Genomic DNA, 27,623 nt, shown 5'->3' on the forward strand with positions numbered 1-27,623 from the left:
CTTGGACAAGCACCACACACACCAACGCAGCTAATAATAATAATGATAATAATAATAATAATAATCCTTGCATTTGATATAGCGCTTTTCACGTCGGGAGGACGTCCCAAAGCGCTTCACGGAACACACTGTAAAGCGAATTGACGGTATATTTGTGGGTGGGCGAACGCGGCAGCCGATTGCGCACAAACAGTGGCCGATTGATAAATGACCAATTTTTATTGTTGTTTTGGGTTTTGGAGGGAACGCGTGCTCTCCCTCCAGCCTTACATGAAGCGGGCGGGTCGGGGGGGGCAAATTTTTTTTTGGGGGGGTGGAGGGGGGGTCAGCGGAAACCCAGTCACTCCGCTCAAGAGCACATCCAAGCCCAAGACAGGCATCGCTGGAGGTGGGCGCTGAACGCAAACGGTGCGCGCGCGCGGACCACATGCGCCCCCAACAAAGGAAAGTGGGCAGAACTGCAACTCCCACAATGCCTGCGGTCAGCGGCCAGACTTCCCAGAGTGCTCGGCCGGACAGGGAGGAGCCAGACCCGGGAGGGGGAGGGGAGGTGGGGGACACAGACTTCCGGCTTTGGGTGCCTCAGTTGGGAAGGCGAGCGGTTGGAGTGCGGTTGTTTTTGTTTTGGTGGATGGCTGTGTCGGGCTGATCGGGTCTGGGAATCTGCCCCCACCCCCCCCCCGCGGTGAGTGTCCGCCCCGTTACTTACTGCAGGTCTCCGTGTAATAATAATCCTGTGCGCTCGGGTGAGTTTTGCGGCCGAGGTTACCCCCCCAACAGAGCGTCAGAAGGTGAGCGCGAGAGCAAAGGCAGCCCCGTCTGGTGGGTCTTCCCCAAGTCCTCTCCCTCCCTCCCTCCCTCCCTCCCCATCGTGTCCTCTCGGCTCTCGTTCAGCTGCCAGTTTGCCTGTGTTGCAGAATTGTTCGGTGCAGCGGAAAAGTTATTCTCTTCTCGTTTTTACGTGAGGCATATTACGCCGTGGTGGTGCGTGCGGGAGAGTGCGTTTGTGTGGGTGGGGGGCGGGGGGGGGACTGTGTGTGTGTGGGGGAGACTGAGTGTGTGTGTGTGTGGGGGGGAGACTGAGTGTGTGTGTGTGGGGGGGGAGACTGAGTGTGTGGGGGGGGAGACTGAGTGTGTGGGGGGGGAGACAGTGTGGGGGGGGGAGACAGTGTGGGGGGGGGAGACAGTGTGGGGGGGAGACAGTGTGGGGGGGGAGACAGTGTGTGGGGGGGGAGACTGAGTGTGGTGGGGGAGACTGAGTGTGTGTGGGGGGGGGAGACTGAGTGTGTGTGGGGGGGGAGACTGAGTGTGTGTGGGGGGGGGGAGACTGAGTGTGTGTGGGGGGGGGAGACTGAGTGTGTGTGGGGGGGGAGACTGAGTGTGTGTGGGGGGGGAGACTGAGTGTGTGTGGGGGGGGAGACTGAGTGTGTGTGGGGGGGGGAGACTGAGTGTGTGTGGGGGGGGGAGACTGAGTGTGTGTGGGGGGGGGGAGACTGAGTGTGTGTGTGGGGGGGAGACTGAGTGTGTGTGGGGGAGACTGAGTGTGTGTGGGGGAGACTGAGTGTGTGTGGGGGAGACTGAGTGTATGTGTGTGGGGAGGGGGACTGAGTGTATGTGTGTGGGGAGGGGGACTGAGTGTATGTGTGTGGGGAGGGGACTGAGTGTGTGTGTGTGGGGGGGGAGACTGAGTGTGTGGGGGGGGAGACTGAGTGTGGGGGGGGGAGACTGAGTGTGTGTGTGTGGGGGAGAGACTGAGTGTGTGTGTGTGGGGGAGAGACTGAGTGTGTGTGTGTGGGGGAGAGACTGAGTGTGTGTGTGTGGGGGAGAGACTGAGTGTGTGTGTGTGGGGGAGAGACTGTGTGTGTATGTGGGGGAGAGACTGAGTGTGTGTGTGTGGGGGAGAGACTGAGTGTGTGTGTGTGGGGGGGAGACTGAGTGTGTGTGTGTGGGAGACTGAGTGTGTGTGTGTGTGCGAGACTGAGTGTGTGTGTGTGAGACTGAGTGTGTGTGTGTGAGACTGAGTGTGTGTGTGTGTGGGGGGGAGACTGAGTGTGTGTGTGGGGGGAGTGTGTGTGGGGTGGGGGAGTGAGTGTGTGTGTGGGGCAGGGGGAGGGGGGGATTTGTGTATGTTGTGAGTGTGTGTGAGAGTGTTTGATTCAGTGAAGACTGCAGAGGGATAACCGGTTACTAGTTTCTGTGAGTCTCTGCATTTGCCCTGGAGCGAAGAGCTGGCGCCAGCCGCTGTTATGGGTGAACCCCCAAACAAATCCCTTACCTATCAGGTAGTTTCACGTTCAGTACAGTATTTCACTTGTGTTTGCAGACCATTTACTGTGCAGCGCCCACACACCCACACACACACACCCACACACACACACCCACTGCATGTAACCAGTCAGGACGACATGTGTTAACCCTGTGGGATCACTGTTACAGTTGTTGTTGTTGTCATTTGCGGTGTATTTGCAAATGCAAAAAGAGCGAAATAACCCCAAAGAGGCAAGTCTTTGCTGCCCGAACAAGGACGGCCTTTAATTAATAAGCATGAGTTTTTTATCCCTGGGATTTTGGGACGAGCCACTGTGTTGGCGAGTGAGACTCCTGTTGGTGACTGACTGGCGATGCGCTATGAAACCCACAAACACGATCGATACTGACTTATCCAGGAAATATTTTAATTGCTGATGATTCATTGCCGAAGGATTTCAATTCTGAGACTGGATCGGGTGATTGTGCATTACTCAGCCTATATACAATGCACGCAGCATTTTCGGTTAAACCCTTGTTTTTCCCCCCCATATTTTTTTATTTCTAATCCGCCTCCCATGTCAACCGAGAGTGTAATACGGAGCTGGAATTTGCAGCTCTGTAATCTTTCAGTAACATTAGCGCTCGACTAATCTGCCCTCAAGTCATGTCTGATGCAGGAAATCCCTCCCTATCGCCCCTATAAGATACTGTTTACTATCTCCTTTATGTCTCCTTTATGAAGGATCCTCACAAGATCCGTTAGATATTGTGAATATCTCCTCCACACACTTCCAATGCTATCCATCGCTGCAAAACAAAGCCGTCTTCTTTTGTGACCGTCTATTTAAGAATTGTTATCTCTTAACTTTTACAACAATACAACATCCTGCATTCCAGTAATCCCGTATCCACCGCGTTTTCTGTATGATGATCACGACATTCCCCTTTTTCGAGCCGTTTCGTTTACCCTGTTTAAGGGGCTGTTGCAAGGGAGGGGATTGCTTTTGGAAAAGCCAAACCAACAATTGGGGGCTGCTGCAAAACAATGGCAATCTCTGTGTGTTTTGAACCCAGTGTGTGGGGTCTTGCTTGTTCTTTGTCAAGAAATAATGAAGGGAAGGGGGTGGGGGAAATTAAACGATTGTACCGTTTCCCAGATGGGTACACGTTTGCTGGCTGCCTTGGAATGAATTGGAAAATATCATGCATTCACTAAAATGCTATATCCAGATGATATTTTCGATGAATCCCAAATGACCCCTTTGGCATAATTGTGCGGCTTGTGTCAAAAAAAAATGCCCAGATTGCTTTTATAATGGAAAAGCACCAACCAACCAGCCAACCCAACAATTGGGGCTGCCACAAATAAAATGGCAATCTGGGTGGAGTTTGAACCCAGTTTGTGTTGTTATTGTTTTGGAAAGATGCCTTTTTGCATTGTAAAAAAAAATCAATCGTTTGTGTCTGTGTGTGGTTGTGTTTTCACATATATTTTTTTAAATATGTATAAAAATAAGACTTGACTTGAGTTGGTTATTGTGGGTGAGACCCAGTGCTGTGTTTGGAGCTCAGTACAAAGGGGTTTGGATATGGAATCCCGGAGGGCGGGGCTTGGCGCGGGAGGGGCGGGGCCTGCCGGGGATGACGTCGCACGTCGTGGCGTCACGCTCCGCTCCCCGGCGCGATCTTCCCAAACAAAATGGCGGAGAGGACGACGACGACGACGGTGGTGGCGGCGGCGGCGCGGTGTTGGCGTTTAACCTCAGATTATTAGTTTGAAGTAACAAAGAGACCCAAGCGAGGGGGAGATGCGCGGGTGAGTTTACTCCCCTTTTTTAAATGTTATCTGTTTTGGAAAGGAAAGAGCGGGATTTTATTTTCAAACGGCGGCGGTTGAGCGCCGTTACAAGTCCCTCCCTCCCCCCCCCACCCCCTCCTTTGTGTCGTCGGGAGGTTGTTGTTAACGGCGATTTCTTCGGGAAATGAGGAGTGAACTATCGTCGGTCATGGTCGCCTTTGCTGCCATGTCTCAGTCTTGGTTTCTCTCCCTCTCTCTCTCTCTCTCACGCCTCCTCTTCCCTCCCCGGGTGTGGGTGTGAGTTGGGAGCGGAGCTCACTCCCGCCGGCACCGTCCTCGCGCCTCGAGGCAAACGCCGGAGCTTTTGTTGTCCATTGTTGAACCCTTTTCGGATCCGCACCGTCTGCAATAAATATAACGGTAGCAGATGATGACGATGATGATGATGGTAATAACAGTCCTTGCGTTGGAGATTAGCACCTTCTCGGCTCCAAATCACTGGCTGTGCAGTGCCCCGGGACGTCCTCCCGACGTGAAAGACGCGACACCAATGTATTGTGTATCGCGTCGAGACGTCTCAAAGCGCTTCACAGAACATACTGCGAAGTGAATTGACTTGCGTTTTGTGGGCGAAAACACGGCCGCCAATCGCGCACAGCAGTGTCCCACAAACAGCTGTGGGTTAAGTGACCCATTTTTTTTTTTGCCCCAAAGCGTCTTCTCGCAATTTAATGTGAAGCGTTGTGAAGATGTATTTTGTAGGTGAGTGGGCAGCCAATTTTGCGCCCAGCAATGGCCCACGAACAGCCATGAAGTGGTTAGCCAGTCTTATTTGACGGATTGTTCGCCCTATACACACTTTCCTGGCCAGATTGCGAGGAGAGGGGAAAAAATGCGGCTTATTATTATTATTATTATTATCCGTGTTAAATTGGATTTGGTGTTTTTTTTACAGTTGTCTTGAATCGCTGAATGTTGGATTTAGATTGGGAATTTTACTGCTGTACTTTATTATTGAGGTTGGCTGTTCAAATTTCTGTTACTGCAGTGCCCAAATGGTTGGAATGGATTCACAAGATGCACAGTAAATATCTGTGGATACAGGTTTACTAGTTTTTTTTAGTCGTACGAATTTGAGTAGGGGAAAGAGGAACACAATTATAATTACAATTATAATCTGTGAGCAGATTATGGTTTCTCCATATATTATTTGCGCTTGGCAATATGAGGATTTAGGGATATTCAAATCTGATGACCATCACAGGCTGAAACAAAGAGTAATTATATATATCTAATTGTGATGGTTCTCCAATTGAGGGATCTGACCAAACTACAGCAGAAACACTCCTCCTCCCACCACAATAGCTCTTGTGTTATTTGTCTCTTTTGTTTCTTCTTTTACTTCCTTTTCAAAAGGATATTGGTTCAAGCTCCATCGTAGGACTCCAGCTAAATCAACACTCTAGTGTAGCGCTAAGGAAGTGGGTGCTTTATTGTTGTAAAGCTTGTTGCTTTATTGCTATCCTTTGGATGTAAAAGGAGAACTAGATGCCTGTTCAGATGACACTGTTTCAATAGAGGAGGGACCAGGACTACCTTCCTCTGCCACATTGTCCGCCTCCGACATATCTTACACCAGACGCAGTTGAAACACTTGTCCATGTGTTAGTCACCTCCTGCCTCAACTATTCAAATGCCCTCCTCACCGTTTTCCGCAGCTCCACCATCTACAAAATCCAGCTGATCCAAAACTCCGCCGTCCACATACTTGCTTGTGCTCTCCGTTCCACCATCGGTGGCCACGCATTCAGTCACTACACACCGAAACTCTGGAACACTCTTGCTCTATCTTTACGCCTTGCCCCTTCCTTCCCCAACTTCGGGTCGTGCCTGAAGGCCTTCCCCTTCAACTGTGGCTACGGTCACCTCCCCCCCCAGCTCGGCGTCGTGCTCCACCACTCTCAAGTGTTCTGGGCCACTACCCTACATGAGAGGCATTCTATGAATGCAACTTGTTGAATTCCTCTGTTGGCCAATATTTCTTCCCTCACCCAAATTCACCAAAACATATTCATCTCATTGCTGATTAGCTGTGCTGCGCTCACACATGTATGTGACTGCACTTCAAAATACTCAAGTTTGAAGCAGTTTATGATGTTTTGATATAACCATTACACCAAGTATATTTATAGTTTTATAAGATTTGAATACTGCTATGTCTGAGGAGGCTCTTCCAGGCATTTCAATAGCCCTCTCATCAGGATTCAGCAAAATATGTATTTTTTGCCATCAATAATATTTTGAATATTCATCTTTGCTAGTTTAGTTTCTGTTTCTTCTTCCTGTATCTCATTTCAGACTTCTTCTACAGTTTTTTGGGGAAAACATTTTGGCTGGGAGTTACCTTGTCATTTCTAGTTATTTTATTGGATGTGCCATTAAATAATGGGCATGTTTTGAAAATGCAATGAATTGTAAAGCATTAAAAGAGAAGTATAAGTGAAATTGATTCACCCCAAATAAATGAGATGTAGGATGTGATGACTCCCCTAGAAGATGAGCATTTCATTAGAACAGGGTATGCGTATACTATTGTATGTGTATTTTATATAGAGATGTGTGTGTATATATATTTACACAAGTGTGTGTATATATCTATAGAATTATTAAGTAATTGAATTGTAACTTAAAACCATTCATATAGTCTTTGCGTATTTTAATGATAATGGCTCAGTGTGTTATCCCTGAAGGCTGAACAATGTACCTACCATGGTATAAATATTGTTGTCACTGATATAAATGTTAGTACACCAAATATCAACATTGTATTCATTGACTGACACATTATCTTAAGGTAGAGTGTTGCTAAATCTTGTGGATCTGGTTTCCCTCCCCTTACATAGTTGGTAGCAAAAAAAAACCATAAAAATAAACCCAATTTGCCATGGTATACCATACCCATCGATAATGTACTGATGGATAATGTATAAATTAGATTGGGGTGAGCTTTGCGGGTTGAGTTGGTATACCAATGAGTTGGTATACTGTAGTTTAGTTAGGGGAAAGTAGGACCCAGAAATGAAAATGTGCGCATGTTTCTTTGACCACATCTTTGTACTGTATATTATATTAGGTTGGATTTAGAGTTTTATTTTGCCATTTGAGACTAAATGTATGCATTTTCTTAGGAAGATAATGTTTAACAGTCCCATTTGTGGAATCCTGTAGCTTAATGGTTAGAGCACTCGCCTCGCAAGCGAGAGGACCTGGGTTCAATTCCCAGGCAGGGCAAATCCTTAGGCAAGTTTCCTTTGTCCACACGCCACTGTTTACCAAGCAGTAAGTAGGAACCCGGTTGTCAGTTGATTGGCAGATCGCTTTTCCGGGGGTAATAATCCACCCTAAAAACATTGTTTACTCTATCCACGCCTGTTTGTGGGACACAAAAGATGCTATATCAAATGCAAGGATTATTATTTTTCTAACATTTCCGTTGATTTTAGCTTAATGCAACACTGTTTTCATTGGTTGGCCTCCAAATTTTTGTTGAAAGCAGATCTGACCAATAAAAAAAAAGAATTTGGGCTACCAAGGAGAAACTTAAATATTGTATGTATTTAGATAAACAGCATGTATTTAGATACATAGCATTAAATAGACATTTTACAATAAACTAGTATTTTAAAATCTTGTTTATCTAAACGTGATTTGACATTGAAATCTAAAATACTTGACCCACTACTGGCAGAACTACCCAAAAAAATCTCAAAATACTGGAGGAATAAATGCAGATGTTGAATCTAAATAAAAAAATTCACTTTAGGGTATTTTGCTTTAAGACTGTAAAAAATTGTTCTTGTAGCACAAGCAGTATTTCATTATTGTCGAGACATTGTCTAAAGTTGGTGGAAATACTGTTGTAAAAATTTCAGTTTGCAAATGGATCTGCCATCATACCATAGATAGTTTGCAATTCAGATTATGTTGGCTGCTGGCACTGGGATGTAGCTTGAGGTCTTTATAAGCAACATTTGTACCTTTTATATTCTAGCATCCATCTGGAATCAATGCTGAGCTTGCTTTCCTGGCACGTGTAACCACCCATTTCGAAGTTCTACTTTACAGTTAATTTGTATATGTTTTCGATTTAATTTGTATTATAAAGGAAATGATTGAAAACTGACACTATAATCTGTTTTTCTAGTTTGCTCCCTCTTCTATGTAAAAATTGAATCGTTTCCACACTTAAAATAATTAAGTGTATAATAAATAATAATCCGTCTTAACGGATGTCGAAGTCCATTGCCTTGCTTAAGAGTATTCAAACCAGTCTGAGAGATCCCCATATATGCATGCCATATACACATGGAAACTTCCCAGTATCTGGAATTGATCATGCACTCTTCCTGGAGGGACATACCCCTGTTTATCTATTTACAGGAAGTATTAGGCACAAGCTGGCAGAAGCCAAGGCCTAGGCACCCCACGGTGCATTAGGGTACTGCTGCAGTTTAACCAGCTAAAACAGTATAGCTTGCTATTGCAAGCAATATCTGGTAAGCTTCCTGCTGTTTGTCCAGCTAGGACTACTCTACCTTCTGGGACTTTGGAACTCTTGGCAGTCCTATTTCTGTGCCGGCCAAGTCCACCACTACTCCCAAAGAGACTGCTGTAGAGGGGTGACTTGACTCTGACATTCTGTTGTGAGCTTGGAGCCACCCCAGCCCAGGTTTTATTCCCTTTACTCTCTCTTCCCCACCACCCCCGGGGAGATCGGCACTAGTTGGCCAAATAATAGCAGGCAAATACAGGTTTGAACCCTCACTAGATGGATGGCAACAATAGCTTGCATTTATATAGCGCCCTTCATGCCAGTCAGAGTCTTGAACACTTGAGGCACTCCCTGCCTTGTGAGCATCAAGTTCTTTAGTTGATGAAGATCTTCTTGGGACGTACCTCCAATTGGAGATTTAGAGATGCTATCAGCAGTTCGCCCTTGTTGTGAAATATTTCACTTACTACAAGAAGTAGCTGAATTCAGTATTGCTTTCATGAAGTATCGTGTTGCATTGGTAGCCATACAGTTTCCAAAGGTGTGGTAAAACAACAACAACAATAACTTGATTTATATAGCGCCCTCCACACCAGACGGTGTCTCAGAGCGCTTCACAGTAACGGATCCTGGGACCGAGCCAGGGGGAGGGGGAGGCAGGTGACCAAAGGCGCGGTTGAAGAGAAAGGTCTTCAGCAGAGACCTGAACATAGGAAGGGAGGGAGCGAGATGAAGGGAGTGAGGAAGGGAGTTTCAGAGCCTCGGGGCATAGTGGCTATTATTATTATTATTCAAAACTAGTGTTGAGCTAGCAAAAGATGGCACACAAGGTCATTTACAGAGATGTACTTGACACTGAATAATGTGTTGCACCTAAAATTAATGTTAACAAAACTGCTGATAGTGCATTAATGGCAAAAAATCATCACCTGAACTCACTATTGTGTTGCTTGACAATTTTTATACTATTAAAAACTGAGGTAAGACCAGATAAGGAATTGTGAAATGTTGTTACTGAAATTGAGTGTAGCTGTTGTTATCACACTGGATTTATTTTTGTGTATTCTGACGTAATACTTTTAGTTCAATTCTTCTGGCTGCAAAAAAAGACTCAAAACTTGCAAACTTCACCTACTTCAACTTTTAAAAACTTACTGACTATTTTATTGTGCTCCTGCTGCTTTTTATTTGTAGCCAGTTTCAGTGCTCGTAATTGTATAATTGTTTATACACAGTATAACTATTTGCATTTTTGAGTAAGTACACACAAGTTAAACATGACAGATGTTTTTCAGTCTTCGAAAATCTGCTAGTGGTGGAATTTTACTAATTTGTCTAACACCTACCATTTGATTGACGATTGTAACTTGTTTCACAAGGACTGTACTGAATTTTTGTTTGGCGCTTTGAGTGGGAATTATGTAGGCTGAAGCACTTAGTGTAGCTTATTGCTGAATTTACTGACATTTAATAATTGTTTTATGTAACACTTTCAAGAGGTCTAATATTAATAAAAATAATAATCTCCCTATTTTAACGTCAATATTGCAGTTCATTTTTGAAAAAGGTTCATTTTATAAATTGTGGGGCTTTGAGTTATTGAATACAGGAATTAGTCCGTTGTTGTGACTGGCGACATAAAATTGCAGTTAGTTAGTAAGCAGGTTCAAGAGTGGATGACAACATAGTGTTCTGCTTAAAAGAGAATATTCCAGGTTGGTAGTTGAAGTTTTAGGTAAATTTTTTAGGCTTATCAGAAATGATCTGGAAGTTTCCTTGTACGGTGAATTTTGTTTGCTGCTTAAGTATGTTGAAATCCATGTAATTTGCTCATATTGAATACTGTCGTCATTCACACATATCAAGTCCACCATGGCAAAAGCCATATGTGTCCGTTTGGCTTAGTCGTAGCATTCCCATCACAGAAAGTCCCATGTCTCGACTTCAATTCACATAGTCTGAGCTCACACTCCAACGAGGTTCTGGGGGTTGCTGCATTGTTGGAGGTGCAGGCCTTCGAAGGAGACAGTGGACATTAAACAACAACAAGATTACAATTGTATAGCCTTTCACATCGGGAGGACAGTGCACATTTTGAAAAGAGATGGGTGTTATTTTCCTCGTGTCCTGGCCAACAGTCCCCCCAAATAAAGTTGATTGTTCGTTTTATGGTAGATTGCTGCGTGCAATTGAGCTGCCATGTTCACTTACAGTCATGCCACTTCACCACAATAAATCCTGTGAAACACTTTGGGACATCCAACATGAAAGGCACGATCCCAAATTCAAGGATTATTGTTATATTCTAAGTGTCTGATTAGGACAGAAATGATTTACAAGGAACTGCTGTATTCAGTCAACTAGCACATGATATTTAAGGGCAAGGTTTTCTGGAGAGTTTGAAATAGTTATTAATGACATGAGTGTATTGGTCACATTCATTGTATCATCTTAAATGTGTTATAACATCTAGACCAATAATTCCTATGATAATTAATATCTGTTAATTTGCTACAGCGTCTTTAATATCCCAAGCTGACTGAATGTATGTTCAAACATCTTACAATTTCTATGTAACATTTCCATGTTTGTAACACTGTTTTTTTAATCTCTCACCTCAAGTAAGAACCAATAAATGCACAATATTTTTTCTATATTGCTAAAAGTGAATCCAAGTCTGGTTTTGGTATTTAGTTTGGAATACGTAAAAAAAACTGTGTCTCCCTCCAAAAAAACGCTTCACTTTGGCTAGCTTTGTGTCTAAAAAATAGCAAAGTAACACGCAATTAATTCAAAAGATAACACTATTTTGAGCAAGCAAAAAGAAAGATGGATAGGCATGAAAGATACCTATTGGACGTTTGGCTGAATTTATTTCAACTTCATGGTGTGTGTGTGCGCGTGTGAAAACTTTCAGTCATATATATCAATTAATCCTTGCATTTGATATAACCCCTTATGTCATCAAGATATTTAAAATCGCTTTAGGATTTACTGTAAAGTGATGTGGCTGTGCGAATCCTGTCGTAGTTGTTATTGTAAAGCACTTTGAGACAGTTTGCTTTGATTTGAAATGCAAGCTCTTTCTGCTTTCTGAAATACTCTTACATCCACTCTTGTGAACTATTATTTCTCAAATGTGTTCTTTCCTTTTTAGAAGTGTACTTAATATTCAGGTGTTGTATTCATTAGTAAGGGAGCAGCTAGAACTATATATGGCAAAGTGGGAATGTCCTTGATGCTTGGGGCATGTTCTGTCATTTGACTTTTCACCTGTTTTAGTATCCAATGTTGCCGTCACCAGATCATGAGATGTCAGGAAATAGAAATCAATTCTAAATGTGCATCCTGTGTTTCACAATGATGAACGACATAGTCAGGCGCCAGATGTTGTCATACTGTATCCTCTTTACATCTCCGATTACCATTTGGTTTTGACATTTTTCCTGTGTTCAGTTTAGAAATCATGACTTAATTTTGGTCCCCACTGTGCAATATATACTTATTATTTGTTCATAAATAGTTTGCCATCTTATTTTGATGTTGCTCTTGTTTTTAACCAGATGATGGCAGCAATAGGGACTCCCTTAAAAATGCTAGCATTTTCTCTAAACAGTCAGTGTGCAGAAAACCTAAAGGATTATAGAATTGAATGTACAATTGAATACAAACTCTTCACAAGGAAGGTGAAATGAGATGTAGTGATCCAATATAAATTTTTGCACTCCAGATTTAACTTCGTTTAGTTCCGATGGTGATTGTAAATTCATTCATTTTCATTTCTTCATCTGGACTGGTTGTTCAGATTATTGCTGGCTCTATAATCCAGTTCAACACCTCATATTTGTTTCTGTCAGCCTGGCTCAGTGGTAGCACATTCGCCTCTGAATCAGAAGGTTGTGGATTCTGTACCCACGTCGGGAATTGGAATTGCATTGTCTAAGCCGCCAGTGGAGCTCCGGGGGTGGGTGACATTGTCAGATGTGTCGTCCTTCAGATAAGACGTTAAACTGAGGCCTTGTCTTGTCTGCTTGTTCAGGTGGACATTAAACATCTCATGCACTGTTTGAAAAGAGTAGGGCGTTTCTCCAGGTGCTTTGACCAACAATCCCCAAATAAAATTGGTCATTCACTTAATGGCTGTTTGTGGGAATTTGCTGGCTGCTGCATTTTACCTACAAAATATATAGTCAAATCACTTTACAGTATATCCTGTGAAGTGCTTTGAGATGTCTCGATGATGTGATAAGGCGCTATAACAAAAGCAAAGATTATTATTCGTAATAACAATTTTTACATTTTGGTATAGAGCCTTTCACGTTGGGAGAACATCTCAAATAGCTTCCTACAAAATACTGTACAAGTGGAGTGACTATACATTTGTAGGTGAATGTGGCAACCCATTCTTCTTCCTTCTCCGCTGTCTTAATTTGCTAAAGAAATACTGCTTACACTATTGAAATTTGTGAATTCTTGTCAACCTTGTTTTTAAGTAGTGTTTTTTTGCCTGGAGTTATGCGGATTACCTTCTCCCTTTTCTTATGTTTGCTCCAAAAAACAGACTGTAAGCAAGTACATTCCATGTATGCCCACAGACTTTAGATGTTTTTTAAGTGCTTGATGTGAGAGGTGAATGCAATGTGTTAGCATGCTCTATATCAGTTGAGAACTAGCTAACACGGCTAACTGGATTCTGTTTTCTCCTAGTGATCAAACATGAGTACTTTGTCGCAGAGGTCTCTGGATATAAATTGGGAATGTTTCTCTTTGAAACGTCTCGGGTTGTTGGTTGAGATCAGCTAGCTTCACACGTGGTGGGAAACCAACAGTTCACTTTTCAAGTAGTATTATTTTACCTGTAATACGGCTAGGAGCCACTCTTCTGGTGAATGTTTTGATAAGAAGTGGAAATGTGTTCCATTCGAATTGGCCTTTACTGGCACCACTGTTACTCTATTTATACTTAATCTTAGTTCAAAAGAACCGTGAGAACAGGCATTTTGCAATTGTGCTGATATAACATTGTGATGCTCTGCACCAATGATCTCAGCATCTGGGAATTCTTCCCACAGCCTTTCATTCCTGCTCATGTCACTTGCACAAAATTTTCCCAGCTCCTTCTAGCTTTTGACTTATATCATTGTATTTTAAGCCAGGCATGTGGGATAATTATTTCAGTACCAACAACAAATTACTTATTGTGTATAGCATCACTTCATATTACTACACTGAGAAATAAGTTTCTCATAGTGTTGAAAGCAGAGTTTGAAGTGCCTGTATTCATACCTGGTTTGATGTTGTAAAGAGAAGTACAAGTCCAGCTTTAGCCATCTGGTGAAATAGATGGTCACTGATTGGAATTGGGTCTTGAGTATCCTCAGTACGGTGTTGGAGATGTCTTAGATGTCTTATGGAATACTAGTTTTGCATTTGTTTTTCAACAGAGTCATTTTTTGGGTTACAGTCATGAATTTCAGTCAAGATCTTCACACTTTTGACGTTTATTGGAAGGAAGTTGAGAGCAGGAGGAGGCTGTTTGGTGCATTTAGCCTTTTCTGCAATTTTTTTGTACAACCACTCTTTTTCTAATCCCACGTGTCTTTCTCCATATTGCTTTTTTATGTCCTTCATACCGTTTTATTTCCTAGTACCTGTATTGTCTTCTCAATCGATTATGTGTCTATAGCCATGGAACAGGACATTTTGCATCCTCAGAGCCATTTGTGTGAAATGACACTTAATGTTTCTGAACTTTTTAAAAAAAAACATGGCCCAGGGAACGTCACATTAAAGCCCAATGAGCTTTCATCAAAATGTCCACAGGAGGAGTTACGAAACAAAACTGCTTTTTGATTCTCTTTCGAGGCAGAGGACATTGAGGCCGGGTTTACGCAGTACTGCTGTACCAGATTTTAAAAAAAACTTCCCGGAACAATACATGTAGTGCAACTATTAACTATTTTGGAAATACATTTTGTAGAGGTCTAGGGAATTATTTATTATGCAATGTAATGGCATGTAAGATGTTAATAAAAACAAATATTTGATTCATATGAGTTTATAGCTTTTGAATTTGACCCTTCATCAGCACTGAAACTATTGGCTTGGGAGGATTCCGATGTAGGATGGTGGAAGCCAAGTCAAATCAGAAAAAGTATTCTAATAATTGCCACATTCTTGTCAACTTAGCTGCATTTTGCCAACAATGGCAAGTGGTAAAATATACTCAAAATCTTGCTCTTGCAAATCAAGGGGCACAAGGTTGTGTAAAAATTTCAGCTGTGCCTTTTACAATATTAGGATCATTCTAATAACTTTTATCGTCTCCCCAGATATAACCATTTGACAGCCACAAATAAAGGGTTTAGCTGTGTGAAATTGGATGCTGCACAGAGCTTTTACATTTCAGTTCTATGTGTGGTGCTTTTGTTTTGCACACCATGAATTGGAACCGCCACTGTTGCGTGATTAAGGAAACAGTGTGGATGGTCATGCAAAATATTTTTTTTGTTCAATTCCAGGTAGGGCGAAACTTTGGGCAAGTTTCCTTACTCCACACGTCTAATAATAATCCCTCCAAAAAACAAAACAATAATAAATTGTTCACTTTCAATCCATGATTGTTTGTGGGACACTGCTGTAATTGGCTGCCGCGTTTCGCCCACAAAATTATATTGTCAATTCACTTTACAGTCTATTCTGTGAAGCACTTTGAGACACCGAGAAGACGTGAAAAGCGCTATATCAAATGTAAGGATTATAAATCCAAATTGGCTACAGTGCTAACATTGGAACATCCATCAGGAGTTATTCTGTCACTGTCATACCACACATTTCTCTCTTTCTGCGCTCTCTCTCTCTCTGTGTGACTAACCTCAGACTGTTTTTTTTAAATACCTGGTGCCTTCGTGCTACATCCTTTTGTGCACATGTGACATATTGCATGCAATGTTGCTTGGGCTGCAATTTTAGCTGGAGCCCAATGTGGATAAAATGAACATGCAGATAATTGGCGAATGGCTAACAATGTGGTTTTACTGTAGGTCGTCCTTGCATTTGATATGGCGCCTTTCATATCAGAAGGGAGTCTCAAAGTGCTCCTAGTGAAGTGTAGTGAATGTGTATTTTGCAGGTGAAAGCGGCAGCCAATTTGCGCACCGCAATGTCCCACAAACACCCAAGGAGTGAATGACACAAAACTGTATGTGTTATAGTTTGAGCAACATGTTGACCTGACCTGGTAAGGAAAGGGTTATTTCTCTACTGTAGCATAATAATGATCTTGAGTGAGAGGCACAAATTCATATTGACTCTGACTTGTTAATTGGATTGGATTTGGAGCCAGGCAGTCCTGTCTGTTTATAGCTCCCGGGAGGATGAGGTGTTTTATTTGCAGATCTTCTGAGAAGTAGAAAAAAGTTGTTGTTGAAGCTGAATGCTTATCATCCCACTGATGTGAAAATAAAAAAAATCTACAGTTCTCAGACCATGTAATATGTGTTAGAAATTTAATTCAGCTTCCAGATTAGATTGAAAAGTTTAATATGTTTTGCTCCCAATTAATCCACAGCACAAATGCCCTCTGGTCCCTCGTCAAATGGTCAATCCAATCTGCGTGTGACCTTGGATGGTAAATGTTCACAGACTATATTGGTCTATGGTGAAGCATCACAGCTAATCCTGATCTTTGTGTCCACTTAGCAAACTTTTGAGAAAGAGTCACGGGTAACAATTAGACAAGGAAACCCTGACTTATTTTCTTCTACCCTCTAAACCAATGGGTGCTGACACGAATTGTTGGAGTGCTATTATTTACTAACTTGATCGAAAACTGTTAACACAAGTTGGTGATCGAACCATCTATGGCAATTAAGTGCTTTGTGTGTGTATTTTTAAATTGAGACACATAGGCTAGAATTGGGGTGGGGAGGGGGGATTCCGCTTGGCTCTGCTTTTGTACAATTCACTTTACAGTCTATTCTGTGAAGCGCTTTTAGATGTGTCGAAGACTTGATAAGGTGCGATATCAAATGCAAGGATCATTCTATTATTTCAGAGCATGTCGATTTTGGACAATCTTCAATCTTGAGAATTTTGAATCTTGCTTTCTTGTTGGACTACAAAAAAAGCTTTATAATTAAAACAGAATTAAATTTTTTCCCCAAAATATTCATGCTCGAAAAAGTCCAGGACCAGATGGAATATCTATTCCCCTCTTACTCTCCCCCCACTACCTTATCATCTAGAACTCAGCAATGGGGAAAGTTGTGAGAAAGTTTTAAATTGCCAAGTGCAACATATTGTTAGAAAAAAATGATGTGTTCTTTTGAATTATTTTTAATATTAATTAATATTTTTAATATCAAATATTAATATTTGAGTTAAAAGTTTAATGGGGAAGATTAAATGGAAGAAATACATTTTCTGTCTGCAGGAACTATAATCATGGATGTAAGCTTTAAATGTTTCCATTGTGCATTTGGTGGGTTTAATTTGAGCGATTTTATGATTTTAAAGTATATATTAAAACATTGAATTTAAAACCATTTATCAGCCCTATTTATGCTTATTTTATTACAAAAATTAAAATAGTCTGAACTGTTGAGTTGGCATCATCCTAACTTCTTTTTACCTTCTACAGAAACCCTGAAAATAAATAATGAAAAGGCTGCATAAAGATACTGGACACTGAAGAAACATAGAAGTGTGTAAACTACCTAGCCCAGCTCATGTTTTCTCCTGATCAAGAAAATCTTTCTTCATCCACCAAAGCACCCATAAAATATGGAGAAATTATTGTATTAGGGTAAGTATGTCTAGGAAAAAGAAAATTACATTTCAATCCTAAATTATCTAAACAATACAGTATAGAAAATGTTAGAGTATACATCAGATAGTTCTTATAGAGACAGTTTAACATGTCAGAAGTGACCATCGTATTGTATTTAAAGTATCAGTTATTTTGTTTCTGTGGGGATAGAATGGACTTTTAATTCACCTGATGCAATCTTACCTGTTCAATATCTGACTTGACACCTAAAAGCGTTTCCAGTTCAAAAAAAGTTTGCTGGCAGACATTCAAAATGTTGTCTTCTTTATTAAATTTACTTTGATTTATGTGGAGAATAATGATGGGATCAACAGCAAAACTGCTAATCTTGTACTTGTTTATTAAGTTCTATAGAATTTGTCTCGTGTGGAGTCCTGTAGCTCAGTGGTTGAGCACTCGCTTTGCAAGTGAGAGACCTGAGTTCAATTCCAGGCAGAGGGCGAAACCTTGGGCAAGTTTCCTTACTCCACACAGAGCCTAATAATAATCCCTCCAAAAACAATAATAAATTGGTCATTTTCAATCCATGACTGTTTGTGGGACATTGCTGTGTGCAATTGGCTGCCGCGTTCGCCCACAAATATACAGTCAATTCACTTTACAGCGTGTTCTGTGAAGCGCTTTGGGACGTCCTCCCAACGTGAAAAGTGCTATATCAAATGCAAGGATTATTATTATAAGAATAAGGATTTTAGATTTTAATTAAACTTTTTAAAGGAACTTTAGAAATGAACAAAGAGCAAGGAATGAAAGGAGAAGAAATGTTTGATATTTGATGGGATTGAAGTGATATTTTATTCATCTGAATTTCATATATTTTGAAAGTTGGAGCCACATAACTATGCAATTTGCGTAATCAGTGTCCCACAAACACATGAATGACCAGCTTTTTTTATTTGGGGAATTGTTGGCTGAGACACACAGACAAACTCCCTTCTCTTTTTGAATAATGCCATAGGATCTTTAGTTTCTACCTGAATAGGCAGACAGGAGCTTCGGTCTCACCTGAAGGATGGTACCTCCAACAATGTTGTGTATCCCCTAGCACTGCATTGGAGTGTCATCCTAGCCTGAGTTTGAGGTCCTAATCTGGGTCTTGAACTCACAAACTTCTGACTCAGGCAAGAGTGCTACCAACTAAGTTTAGGCTCCTAGCATCTGTTAGGACAACGTTTAGTGTGAAGAAACATTGTTATTTTCTTGTCTAGTATGCTATCATTTGCAGTGAACTTAATATTCCATCCATTGAAGAGTAATATGGAGAATGTGGGCATGTAGATTGCAGTTGCAACTATTAGTCAACTCATTCGACATTAATGGTTTCATAATGTATCAGCAGTTATGACAGATACATTTTTTCAAATATTGAAGTGATTCAGTGGCATTTTTGTTCCTTGATAATAATACATGCATTTGATACAGTGCCTTATCAAGTCTTCAAGACATCTCAAAACGCTTCACAGAATAGACCGTAAAGTGAATTGACTGTATTTTGTGGGAGAAATGCTGCAGCCAATTGGGTGACCAAATTATTATTAACCTAATATATTTTTTGAAAGGATTATTAATCAATAATCAACCAACAACCGGGTCCCTGTTTACTGTGGGTAAACAGATTATGGGTGAGATTTGGTCATGGTAACTTGACAACACAAGTGGATCTCAACAGTGAGATGAGCTTTTCTCAGCATTGCATTGCTACCTCAAAGAGTAACTGATGTGGACAGAAACTACACTAGACTGTAACCCAAAAAGAGGAGAAGATAAATGATCAGTTAATGTAGTGGCCACTCACATAATGTTTTGAACTTTGTGTATGTAGTTAAATTCAATTGTTTTTCAATGCTAGCTTTTTTTAAGGCCATATTGTAAGGATAATGAGCTTTATTCTGGAGTTTTCTTGTAAACAAAGAAAATACCCGGGAGGAAGAATGCAAGTGCTTCTGGTATAATGAAGATCCAGAGTACCCTTTTCTCTCTTGATTGAGGTTGGTGTCCTGGTTCCACTTGAATACTATTTGGAAAAGAACAATAAGATTTTCCTGCTTGCCTTGCTTTTCCCTGTCTACTTGCCTATATGTCCTATCCAAGAGCAGTTGACTTATTACCAGCCTTTTCTATAGCTAGGAGGTTTGGATTGATTTGGCTTTCAATTTATTTTCTTGTGGTCTGTTGCCTTAATGATCTGAGATTGGTTGTTTTATATTAGGAGTTCACTGCATCGCTGATGACGTTTGTAATGCCTTTCAGAACATTTGGGGTATTTGGACCAATCAAAGCAAATGCATTACACTGGGGCCTTTGGTGTTCAGAGGATTAATGGGCCTAATGTAACCTTACACTGAAAGCAGTACAGTCAGTTTAATTATTTAAGGTAGCTGAGAGCCTGTTAATAACTTTAGTACTTGTTAGGGTTCAGAGTTCTAAATATTTAATTCCAGCGTTTTTGGACTATATTTAATTTCTTCTCGTGTCCCTCAAAGGTACAATGGATCTCTGCCAAATGGAGACAGAGGAAGAAGAAAAAGCAGATTTGCTTTGTTTAAAAGACCAAAGTCAAATGGCGTGAAGCCCAGCACTGTACATGTCACCTGCACTCCTCAGGCAGAGAAGGTAAATTTTCAAATATTGTTTCGAACCATATGTGACCTGGACCTTTTGGTTATCTTAAATTCTCAAGTCTGATAATATCTTGGGGGAGGGGGAGTTAGGCCTGAGAATCTTTTTTTTTTGTGTGCTATATGGAATAGCAGTGTGGGCCCGAGTAGATTTTTGTGGAGCTCCATTCCTTAGATTCCTGAATTAATTTCTCCTTCTTTCTCTTTCCCTTCTCATCCCCAAAGCCAAGGATCACACACATTCAAATGGTAATTATTCATCTTGCCTTTGGTAAGGCCACTTATGCACCAGCTTCATCAGTGTTGAGGGGCATGGGTAACTAGTACACTGGGCTGAGCTAAAGTCTAATGTTGAGGCTGGATAAACCGCAGTGAAGTGCCTGGCAACTGCAAAACCTTCAGTTTGTGAAGGTCTCTGACATGAAGCTTTGTTAATTGGAATGCTGGTTGGAGAAACGTTTCTTGCTTTTTATCATAAATGCCATTAAAAGTTAACAACTCTGTAACAGTAGATTGTCAGAGTCAAACTCTGTAATTGGATCTCAGTAGGGCTAAATGCACACGCTTCATAAAAGTATGAGGAAGATGAATAAAATCTGCTTTAGTCAGGTTGCAGAAAAAAATCAACCCAATACAAAAGATCAGTTTTACAAATGAAATTGTATATTAAGTACCCATGTCTAGGAAATCTTTGCTTTCTGTACGAGTAAGAGCAAATAAAACTAAGCATATGAATTGCGCTGCAAGAGAATTAATCACTGCAGTGTTGCTTCTCCTGAATGGTCGAAACGCAAAAATACAGAGACCTCTAAATCTATTCCTACAATAATTTGTCAATGTTCTGTAATGCTTAGAATGAGATAAGCCTTGCAATTTTAAGAACCTACCAGTAGAATAGTTAATTTTTAAAAAATAGTTAGCATGTGTCTTTAGTGTTTGACAATCTGACTTAAAGTTTGCCAAGGGAATGTCTCTCCAGAGAATAAATGGTTTATGACAACCCAAGCAGGAAATAAGCATAGCATGAGATGACTTGCATGTCTATTCATACGATTGATTGCGTGTTTATGTACGTCTCTGTTAGTAAAACCCTGAGAAAGGGAGGGACAGGACTTGCCTCCTGATGGTGGGAAAATATTATTTGAATGGTACATTAATATTTGTAGCAATCTTCTGTACAGTTAAATGTTGTGCAGAAATTAATTAATTAATTGTAATACCTCTGATGTATATTTAATGGAGAACTAAATTATGCAGATTAATTTATGTATTGCACCTTATTGGCATAGAAAGCTGTCTGATTGGCATTGTTTTAATATGATGGAACTAGTGCACAAAAATCTGTTTGTATATAAACCAGTTAAAAAGTAGGGGTCAGTAAAGCAGACGGAAAGTGGCAGAATTTCTTGCAATATATATACTTTTTGGAGGAGGGGAAGAGTTTTTAGAAGGTTTTTTTTATCTCTAGCAGTCAAATGTAGGAATGCATCTCAACTCATTTGCTGTTTCACTTTCCTCCATGTACATTTATTCAGCATTTTAAAACAAACTACCACTTTTTTTTCCCTACTGATGGCTACATGGCTTGTTGTAGCAGTGAGAAATCTAGACCAGGAATACCCCAGATTTGATCCCTTCTCCGAACCAGGGCATCGGTGAGATTACTGATGCTTTTGTTGAGGTTGGATCCCTTGACTATAAGGGGGCAAGGGTGAAGAAATATGGTGTTCTGTTGCCAGCTACCCAGTGACCCTTACCAGAAAATGCTTAAAAGGATGGGATCTGGTTTGGCTGTGATTTCTCACCTCTTTTTCTCCACTCCCTCACCATGGTTAAATATCCTGCAAACAATCACTGATTGGTTTCACACTTGGAAGTGTGACCACTTGGGCCAAGCTATTAGAGGGTCCATGTGGAACCACATCCCCACCTGCCTTCGGGGGAAGGGGGGGGGGGGGGGGAGGGAATGCCAATGATTTTCACTAGCTCTTTCAACATGGGGAATTATTCCTAACGCATCCCAAAAAATGTAATTTGTCTTGCCTTGTGTGAAAATCTTAAATTGTTATCAACATTATCTGAAGCTAAATGGCATAATTTCTTCCACGTAATGCACATTTTGCATTGCATTCATACATATTATTTTTGCCTTGGTTATCCAAATTGTGTGAGCTGCACACGCTGAAATTTTCATTTGTTATAAAATGCTTGGTTTTAGAATCTGTTACAATTCTTTGCTGCTTTCTTGTAGGCAATAAGCAACAAGGACCAACACAGTATTTCGTACACACTGTCTCGTGCACAGACAGTGGTGGTAGAATATACCCATGACAACAACACAGATATGTTCCAGGTAAAGAACGTTTTGGTCTCTCTCAAATAACTGCAGGTATTTGATTGTAACTGCGTGAACTTAGGAAAGTAACAATTCTTAGTGTTTCAAGGCTTGTGTGGTAAGTCAAATTAGTTGATCTTCTCAAATTGGACTTTTTAAAATTTAAAACAAGAATTGCGTGATGAGCAAAATCATTTTAATTTCATGAATTGAATGTTAATTACGCTAATGAGATAAGCAATCTACATAAATCTGTCAAAATAAATAATGATTCAAAATGTTGCTTAAATATCCATGTAAAGACTAGTCTTATCAGAAACCCTTCTGTGCGATTTTTGTTTTCCATTTCAATGTAAGGAAACTTGTTTTTCAGAGGGAGTGGAGGTAGGAAGGGATGAGAAATCTTCTGCTTTTTGACTTGCAGGTTTTCATTGCCCTCGACCAGGGTTACCAACTGTCGGCCGTTCGTTAATTACAGTTTTGTAATATTCACATTTGATTCTATAAGCTATTGTTAGTGGCATTGCTTTTGCAATATATAAAGATTGTATCTTGCTTTTAATCAGTACAAGTCTGCTTGGAATACACTTATAAAATCCAGGGACCAAATAATTGATAAATTATTAATAAACCTTCAGACCCACACCAAACTAGGGTTGTTAATCATAATTCCAGTTTGCTACTATCCCTGGATAAGATTCTGCTTGTGAAAACTGTTACTTGTCTGCTATAAAAAGCATTGCTGCTTCTTTTTAAAGAACTGAAAGTTGTTCACACTCCAAATGAAACAAAATCTCAAGACTCAGGTTCCTTTTGAAAATTGGAATAGTTTTAGTAATGATATTGTTTGTGGATTTAATACTAATGGTTCATTTCAAGTTAAAATTATAGTGTTTGTTTTTCTTCATATTGGAAAGAAAATTTCAGTTTTGGAGCGAAGTTGATTTTGTGGTAAAGAAGGGAAAGCAGCTGCAGGGACTTGGGCCTCCAGGACATCAAGATGACTGGCATGTCACGAGCTGTCTTGTATAGGTCCTTCCACTATGCTGAAGGCAGATGTCTGTTGAATAGCTGATGAGGAAACTGAGACTTGGGGGTGACGGCTGCTGAAAGGCATTACCTGGAATCTGGGTTCGTGAACACAAGCTCATATCTAGGGTTTGGTGTTCATCTAAATTGAAGTGGATGGATACCAATATCCTGAGAGGTAAGCAGCTGTTGTTCAAGTTCTACACTTTCAACTGGTGGAATTTCACTATTCAGCTAGTGAGGGCTCAAACTTGTGCTTGCCGGATGTCTTATGCCACCACACTTACCCCTTTTTCCACAGTGAATATGTACTGACAGATTTTAGATACTGCGATAATAAAACATCCAATTTTGTTTTACTGTTAGATTGGCCGTTCAACAGAGAGTCCAATTGATTTTGTGGTGACTGACACCGTTCCAGGAAGCCAAAGCAATGGGGATACTCAGTCTGCACAGAGCACAATATCCCGATTTGCATGCCGTATTATTTGTGAAAGGAATCCCCCCTACACTGCCAAGATATATGCAGCTGGATTTGACTCATTTAAGAACATCTTCCTTGGAGTAAGTTGTATGAAAATAATAAAAATTTAGTTTTTTTTTGTCTCCACTCAGTGGACTTTATAACCATTTGTTTTCCTTTCAGGAGAAGGCAGCAAAGTGGAAGACATGTGATGGTCAAATGGATGGTTTAACCACAAATGGTGTCCTTGTTATGCATCCACGACTTGGGTTTACTGAAGATTCTAAACCAGGAATCTGGAGAGAGATATCTGTGTGTGGGAATGTGTTTACTCTGCGAGAGACCAGGTCAGCGCAACAACGAGGAAGAATGGTAAGCTAGGAATTTTCTATGATTTTTTTAAGAACGTCATAATAAAACAATTAAGCTTGACATAAACTATAGTTGCCAATTAAACAAGCAAGTACCTTACTACAACATTCAAAATTTGCCCACAAAATGTATAGTCCATTCACTTTACAGTATATTATTATTAACAAGCTTCTTTCACTCAAACACTACAGTGATCACTAAGCAAGGAAGTGGAATCATGATAGTATTGTCCCAAGCCACAACTTAGGCATTACTTTGGTATCTAAACAATTTAAATTAAAGAACGGCCAACATGGCTTCTTTTTGAGAGCCAAGGCTTGCTTTAGCTCTGCTTGCTAACATGCTTGTACTTGTAATATGTTGGAACACGTATAGACCATTGGAACTTTGAACCACTGAGCTAATAGCAGCAAAATATTTGGGACTTTGAACTGTTCTGTGTGTCTTGCTGTTTTCACTGTAATATCTTGTTTTCAGCTTGTGACTGCATTACGTTGCTCTAGAAAACCTCTAAACATTTATTCAGTAAAATGAGAATCAAAAGGGCTGCTGTGACAACAACTTGCACTTAGGATATGTTTTCCATTTTCTTCATCCATTGTTATTATTACTACAAGATATTTGCTGTTTGATGTTAAAGATTACCTTCATATTTCAGTTTGCTAAATTTTTGTATGCTTATTAATGTTTTATTTTTATAACCGCAGTTTTGGTTTCTCTCCTCAGGTTGAAAATGAAACAAATGTGCTCCAGGATGGTTCTTTGATTGATCTCTGTGGCGCAACTCTTCTTTGGCGCACTGCAGAGGGACTTTCATACACTCCTACTGTTAAGCACCTGGAAGCGCTTCGTCAAGAGATCAATGCAGCCAGACCGCAATGTCCAGTGGGATTGAATACACTTGCTTTCCCCAGTATGAAAAGGAAAGATGTGGATGAGAAACAACCATGGGTGTATCTTTATTGTGGGCATGTACATGGCTATCATAACTGGGGAAACAAGGATGAGCGAGATGGAAAAGAAAGGGAATGTCCTATGTGCAGGTCTCTAGGTCCATACGTTCCTCTCTGGTTGGGCTGCGAGGCTGGATTTTACGTTGATGCAGGACCTCCAACTCATGCATTCAGCCCTTGTGGACATGTATGTTCAGAAAAGACTACCAGTTACTGGTCCCAAATCCCTCTTCCACATGGTACTCACACTTTCCAAGCAGCCTGTCCTTTCTGTTCTACTCAACTAGAAGGGGAGCAGGGATATGTCAGACTTATTTTCCAGGGACCTCTTGATTAAAAGACAAGCTGTTTTTTTACTTGTCAGAAAAAATTGATGGCTGAAAAATGTTTTATCTTTCAGAACTATAAGCTAAAATAGTTTTCTATACTGAATTCCCTGGGTTTGGATTTTTGTCTGTTTCCAAACATAACACGAATATGTAGCTCTTCATATGGGAGACTTCTTTTTTGTGATGTGTTGCGATGAGACAGATTTTTGATATTTGCATTTGTTAAATATATAAGTATTTTGAAATACAGAAACCTCACCCAAATAAAATTTTCAGAAGTATGTTTGACCTCTTACAGGTATAACAATTGCCAAGTATAGACTTTTGAAGTTTTTTTTTTCTTTGTTTATAAAAAAAAGAAGCATTTTTACCCAGCTCAATCTATTTGTAATGGGGTGGACAAATGTAATGCAAACAGACTAGTTTTTTCTATTTATAAAATTAGTCAGTAAAGCTGCAATATCGTTTAGTTAATAGCAAATGGAATGGAATGCTTCAAATTGTTTCCTCAGTTCAACCAAATTTTTAAACCTAAATTATTTAGAAACATAAGTATTGTGACTGTTTTAGTTTGCTTAATCTTGTCATTAAAATGTATCCTGATGCAGTTATAATACCCGAGTAAAGAGTGTGAAGTTATTGACTGTGTGGCAGAAAATGTGTGTCAGACTTCAACAATCTGAGCAGAGGAGCAGGAGCCCATCGGGTTTCAGTCCATTGTTCTGCCGTTTTAGCAATTATCCTCATTTCACCTTCTAAATCAGCTACTGCTTAAACTTGGTGGGAGAAAGAAGAGCAGGTGAGAATTAAATGAATAAGAGATTGTTTAAAACAAAACGTAAATGTGTAGTTTGACAACAATGAATTTAGTGGTGGTATCTATCTGTTTTAGCATAGCGGTGTCAATACCATCAAGGTGTTTAGTACTGATAAAAGCGCATTACCCTGTTTATTATTGTGACCGAGCTCCCATCTCAGAATACTGCTAATTGTTCAAAGGAGTTTCTTAAATATATTTATCTCGTCTTAATAGTAAATTTCATGAAGAGGATTTGTGAAGATGGCTCATTTTTAGTGTATTGCAGCTTTAATGTTGTGTAGAAATGTGTAGTAAATTATTGCCTGAAATGTGAGTAGTTGTTAGATGTTTGTATGAGATGCTTTAGCACATGTTTCAGAATGCTAATTTATAAATTCTTGATTCATTAATATGTAGGGATGTGCAAACTTATCCCATTCTGATGATCCAAATTATACGTTGAGTGAATAATATGGTTTCCATTTTTTCCTACTTGTAGTGCTGGCTTTATTCTTTCTATATCAATCAAAAGAAAACACAGCGATTCACTGTCAAAGATCTTCCCCCCCTGCCCCCCTCCTCCGCTTCAGTTGATACTTTTTTGCTAGAACTGATTGTACTGTTCAATAGGAATGAATATCAGGAAGCCTTATGGGTGATTTTTGTCGTTCAATAACAATTTTCCACTCCCCAAATGAGGTGACCAGACCAGCTAAATTGTAAGACAGCAGCCCCAGTAGATTACACTGAGAAAGCATTAAACTGCCTCAAGTTTTCAGATGTGGATTCAGTGCTAAAGCTCCAGTATATTACACTGAAAATGGATTAAACTGCCTCAAGTTTTTAGATGTGGTTTCAGTACTAATTAGTGAATTCTATTTTGAGCAAATACTTGATAAGTGACGTTCTGTTATGTGAATATGAATTAAAAAAAGTGAACTGCAGTCATGGTTATTCATTTTGAAGGTTTCTTTACATTTGTTCTCTTTCTCTCTCTCCCCCCCCAACCCTCCCATGGACTTGCTACTTCTTTCTCCTCCTATTTTTCTAGGTTTATGGTTTATGCTAGATGCCTTCCAGCTCCTTGCCCACGTGGCAATTTAGGGAGAATCACAGATAAGCCCAGCCTTTTTTGTCCTTTCACCGTCACACTAGTAATGATTTCTAAATAATGATTTAGAAATTAGAACCATGGCTTCCCCCCACTGTGGGCCACTGAAGTTAATTGTAAGCCCCTACTACAGTTCTAGCTTCCTTGTCAGTATGGATTTGTCTGGCTACCCCTACTGAAAAGT

The 27,623-nt window shown here is 40.4% G+C and overlaps 1 protein-coding gene across 4 annotated transcripts; it reads left to right on the forward strand.

The window, feature by feature from the left end:
* The first annotated feature begins 551 nt into the window (after positions 1 to 551).
* Positions 552 to 27,282, forward strand: peli1b (pellino E3 ubiquitin protein ligase 1b). Of its 4 annotated transcripts, none has more exons than XM_042333216.1 (8): positions 552 to 685; positions 17,242 to 17,406; positions 19,914 to 20,043; positions 20,274 to 20,297; positions 22,300 to 22,401; positions 23,779 to 23,976; positions 24,059 to 24,247; positions 24,974 to 27,282. In XM_042333216.1, exons 2-8 carry the CDS (start codon positions 17,330 to 17,332, stop codon positions 25,535 to 25,537), a joined length of 1,284 nt encoding a protein of 427 aa, XP_042189150.1. In that variant the 5' UTR covers positions 552 to 685; positions 17,242 to 17,329; the 3' UTR covers positions 25,538 to 27,282. The 4 variants fall into 4 exon arrangements, with proteins under 4 accessions (XP_042189150.1, XP_007890527.1, XP_007890529.1 ...); XM_007892336.2 differs by lacking the exon at positions 552 to 685 and adding an exon at positions 3,904 to 4,066; XM_007892337.2 differs by lacking the exon at positions 552 to 685 and adding an exon at positions 15,770 to 15,840.
* The last annotated feature ends 341 nt before the right edge of the window (positions 27,283 to 27,623 follow it).

The sequence above is a fragment of the Callorhinchus milii genome, unplaced genomic scaffold (genome assembly GCF_018977255.1).
Source record: "Callorhinchus milii isolate IMCB2004 unplaced genomic scaffold, IMCB_Cmil_1.0 Scaffold3, whole genome shotgun sequence".
Lineage (NCBI taxonomy): Eukaryota > Metazoa > Chordata > Chondrichthyes > Chimaeriformes > Callorhinchidae > Callorhinchus > Callorhinchus milii.

What these genes read in the sequence shown, in the direction of transcription:
- peli1b (XM_042333216.1), top strand. Translation starts at nt 17,330, where the DNA reads ATGTTTTCTCCTGATCAAGAAAATCTTTCTTCATCCACCAAAGCACCC. An exon ending in GGATCACACACATTCAAATG is followed by an intron (nt 20,298 to 22,299) that starts GTAATTATTCAT and finishes GCTTTCTTGTAG; the next exon opens with GCAATAAGCAACAAGGACCA. An exon ending in ACAACACAGATATGTTCCAG is followed by an intron (nt 22,402 to 23,778) that starts GTAAAGAACGTT and finishes TTTTACTGTTAG; the next exon opens with ATTGGCCGTTCAACAGAGAG.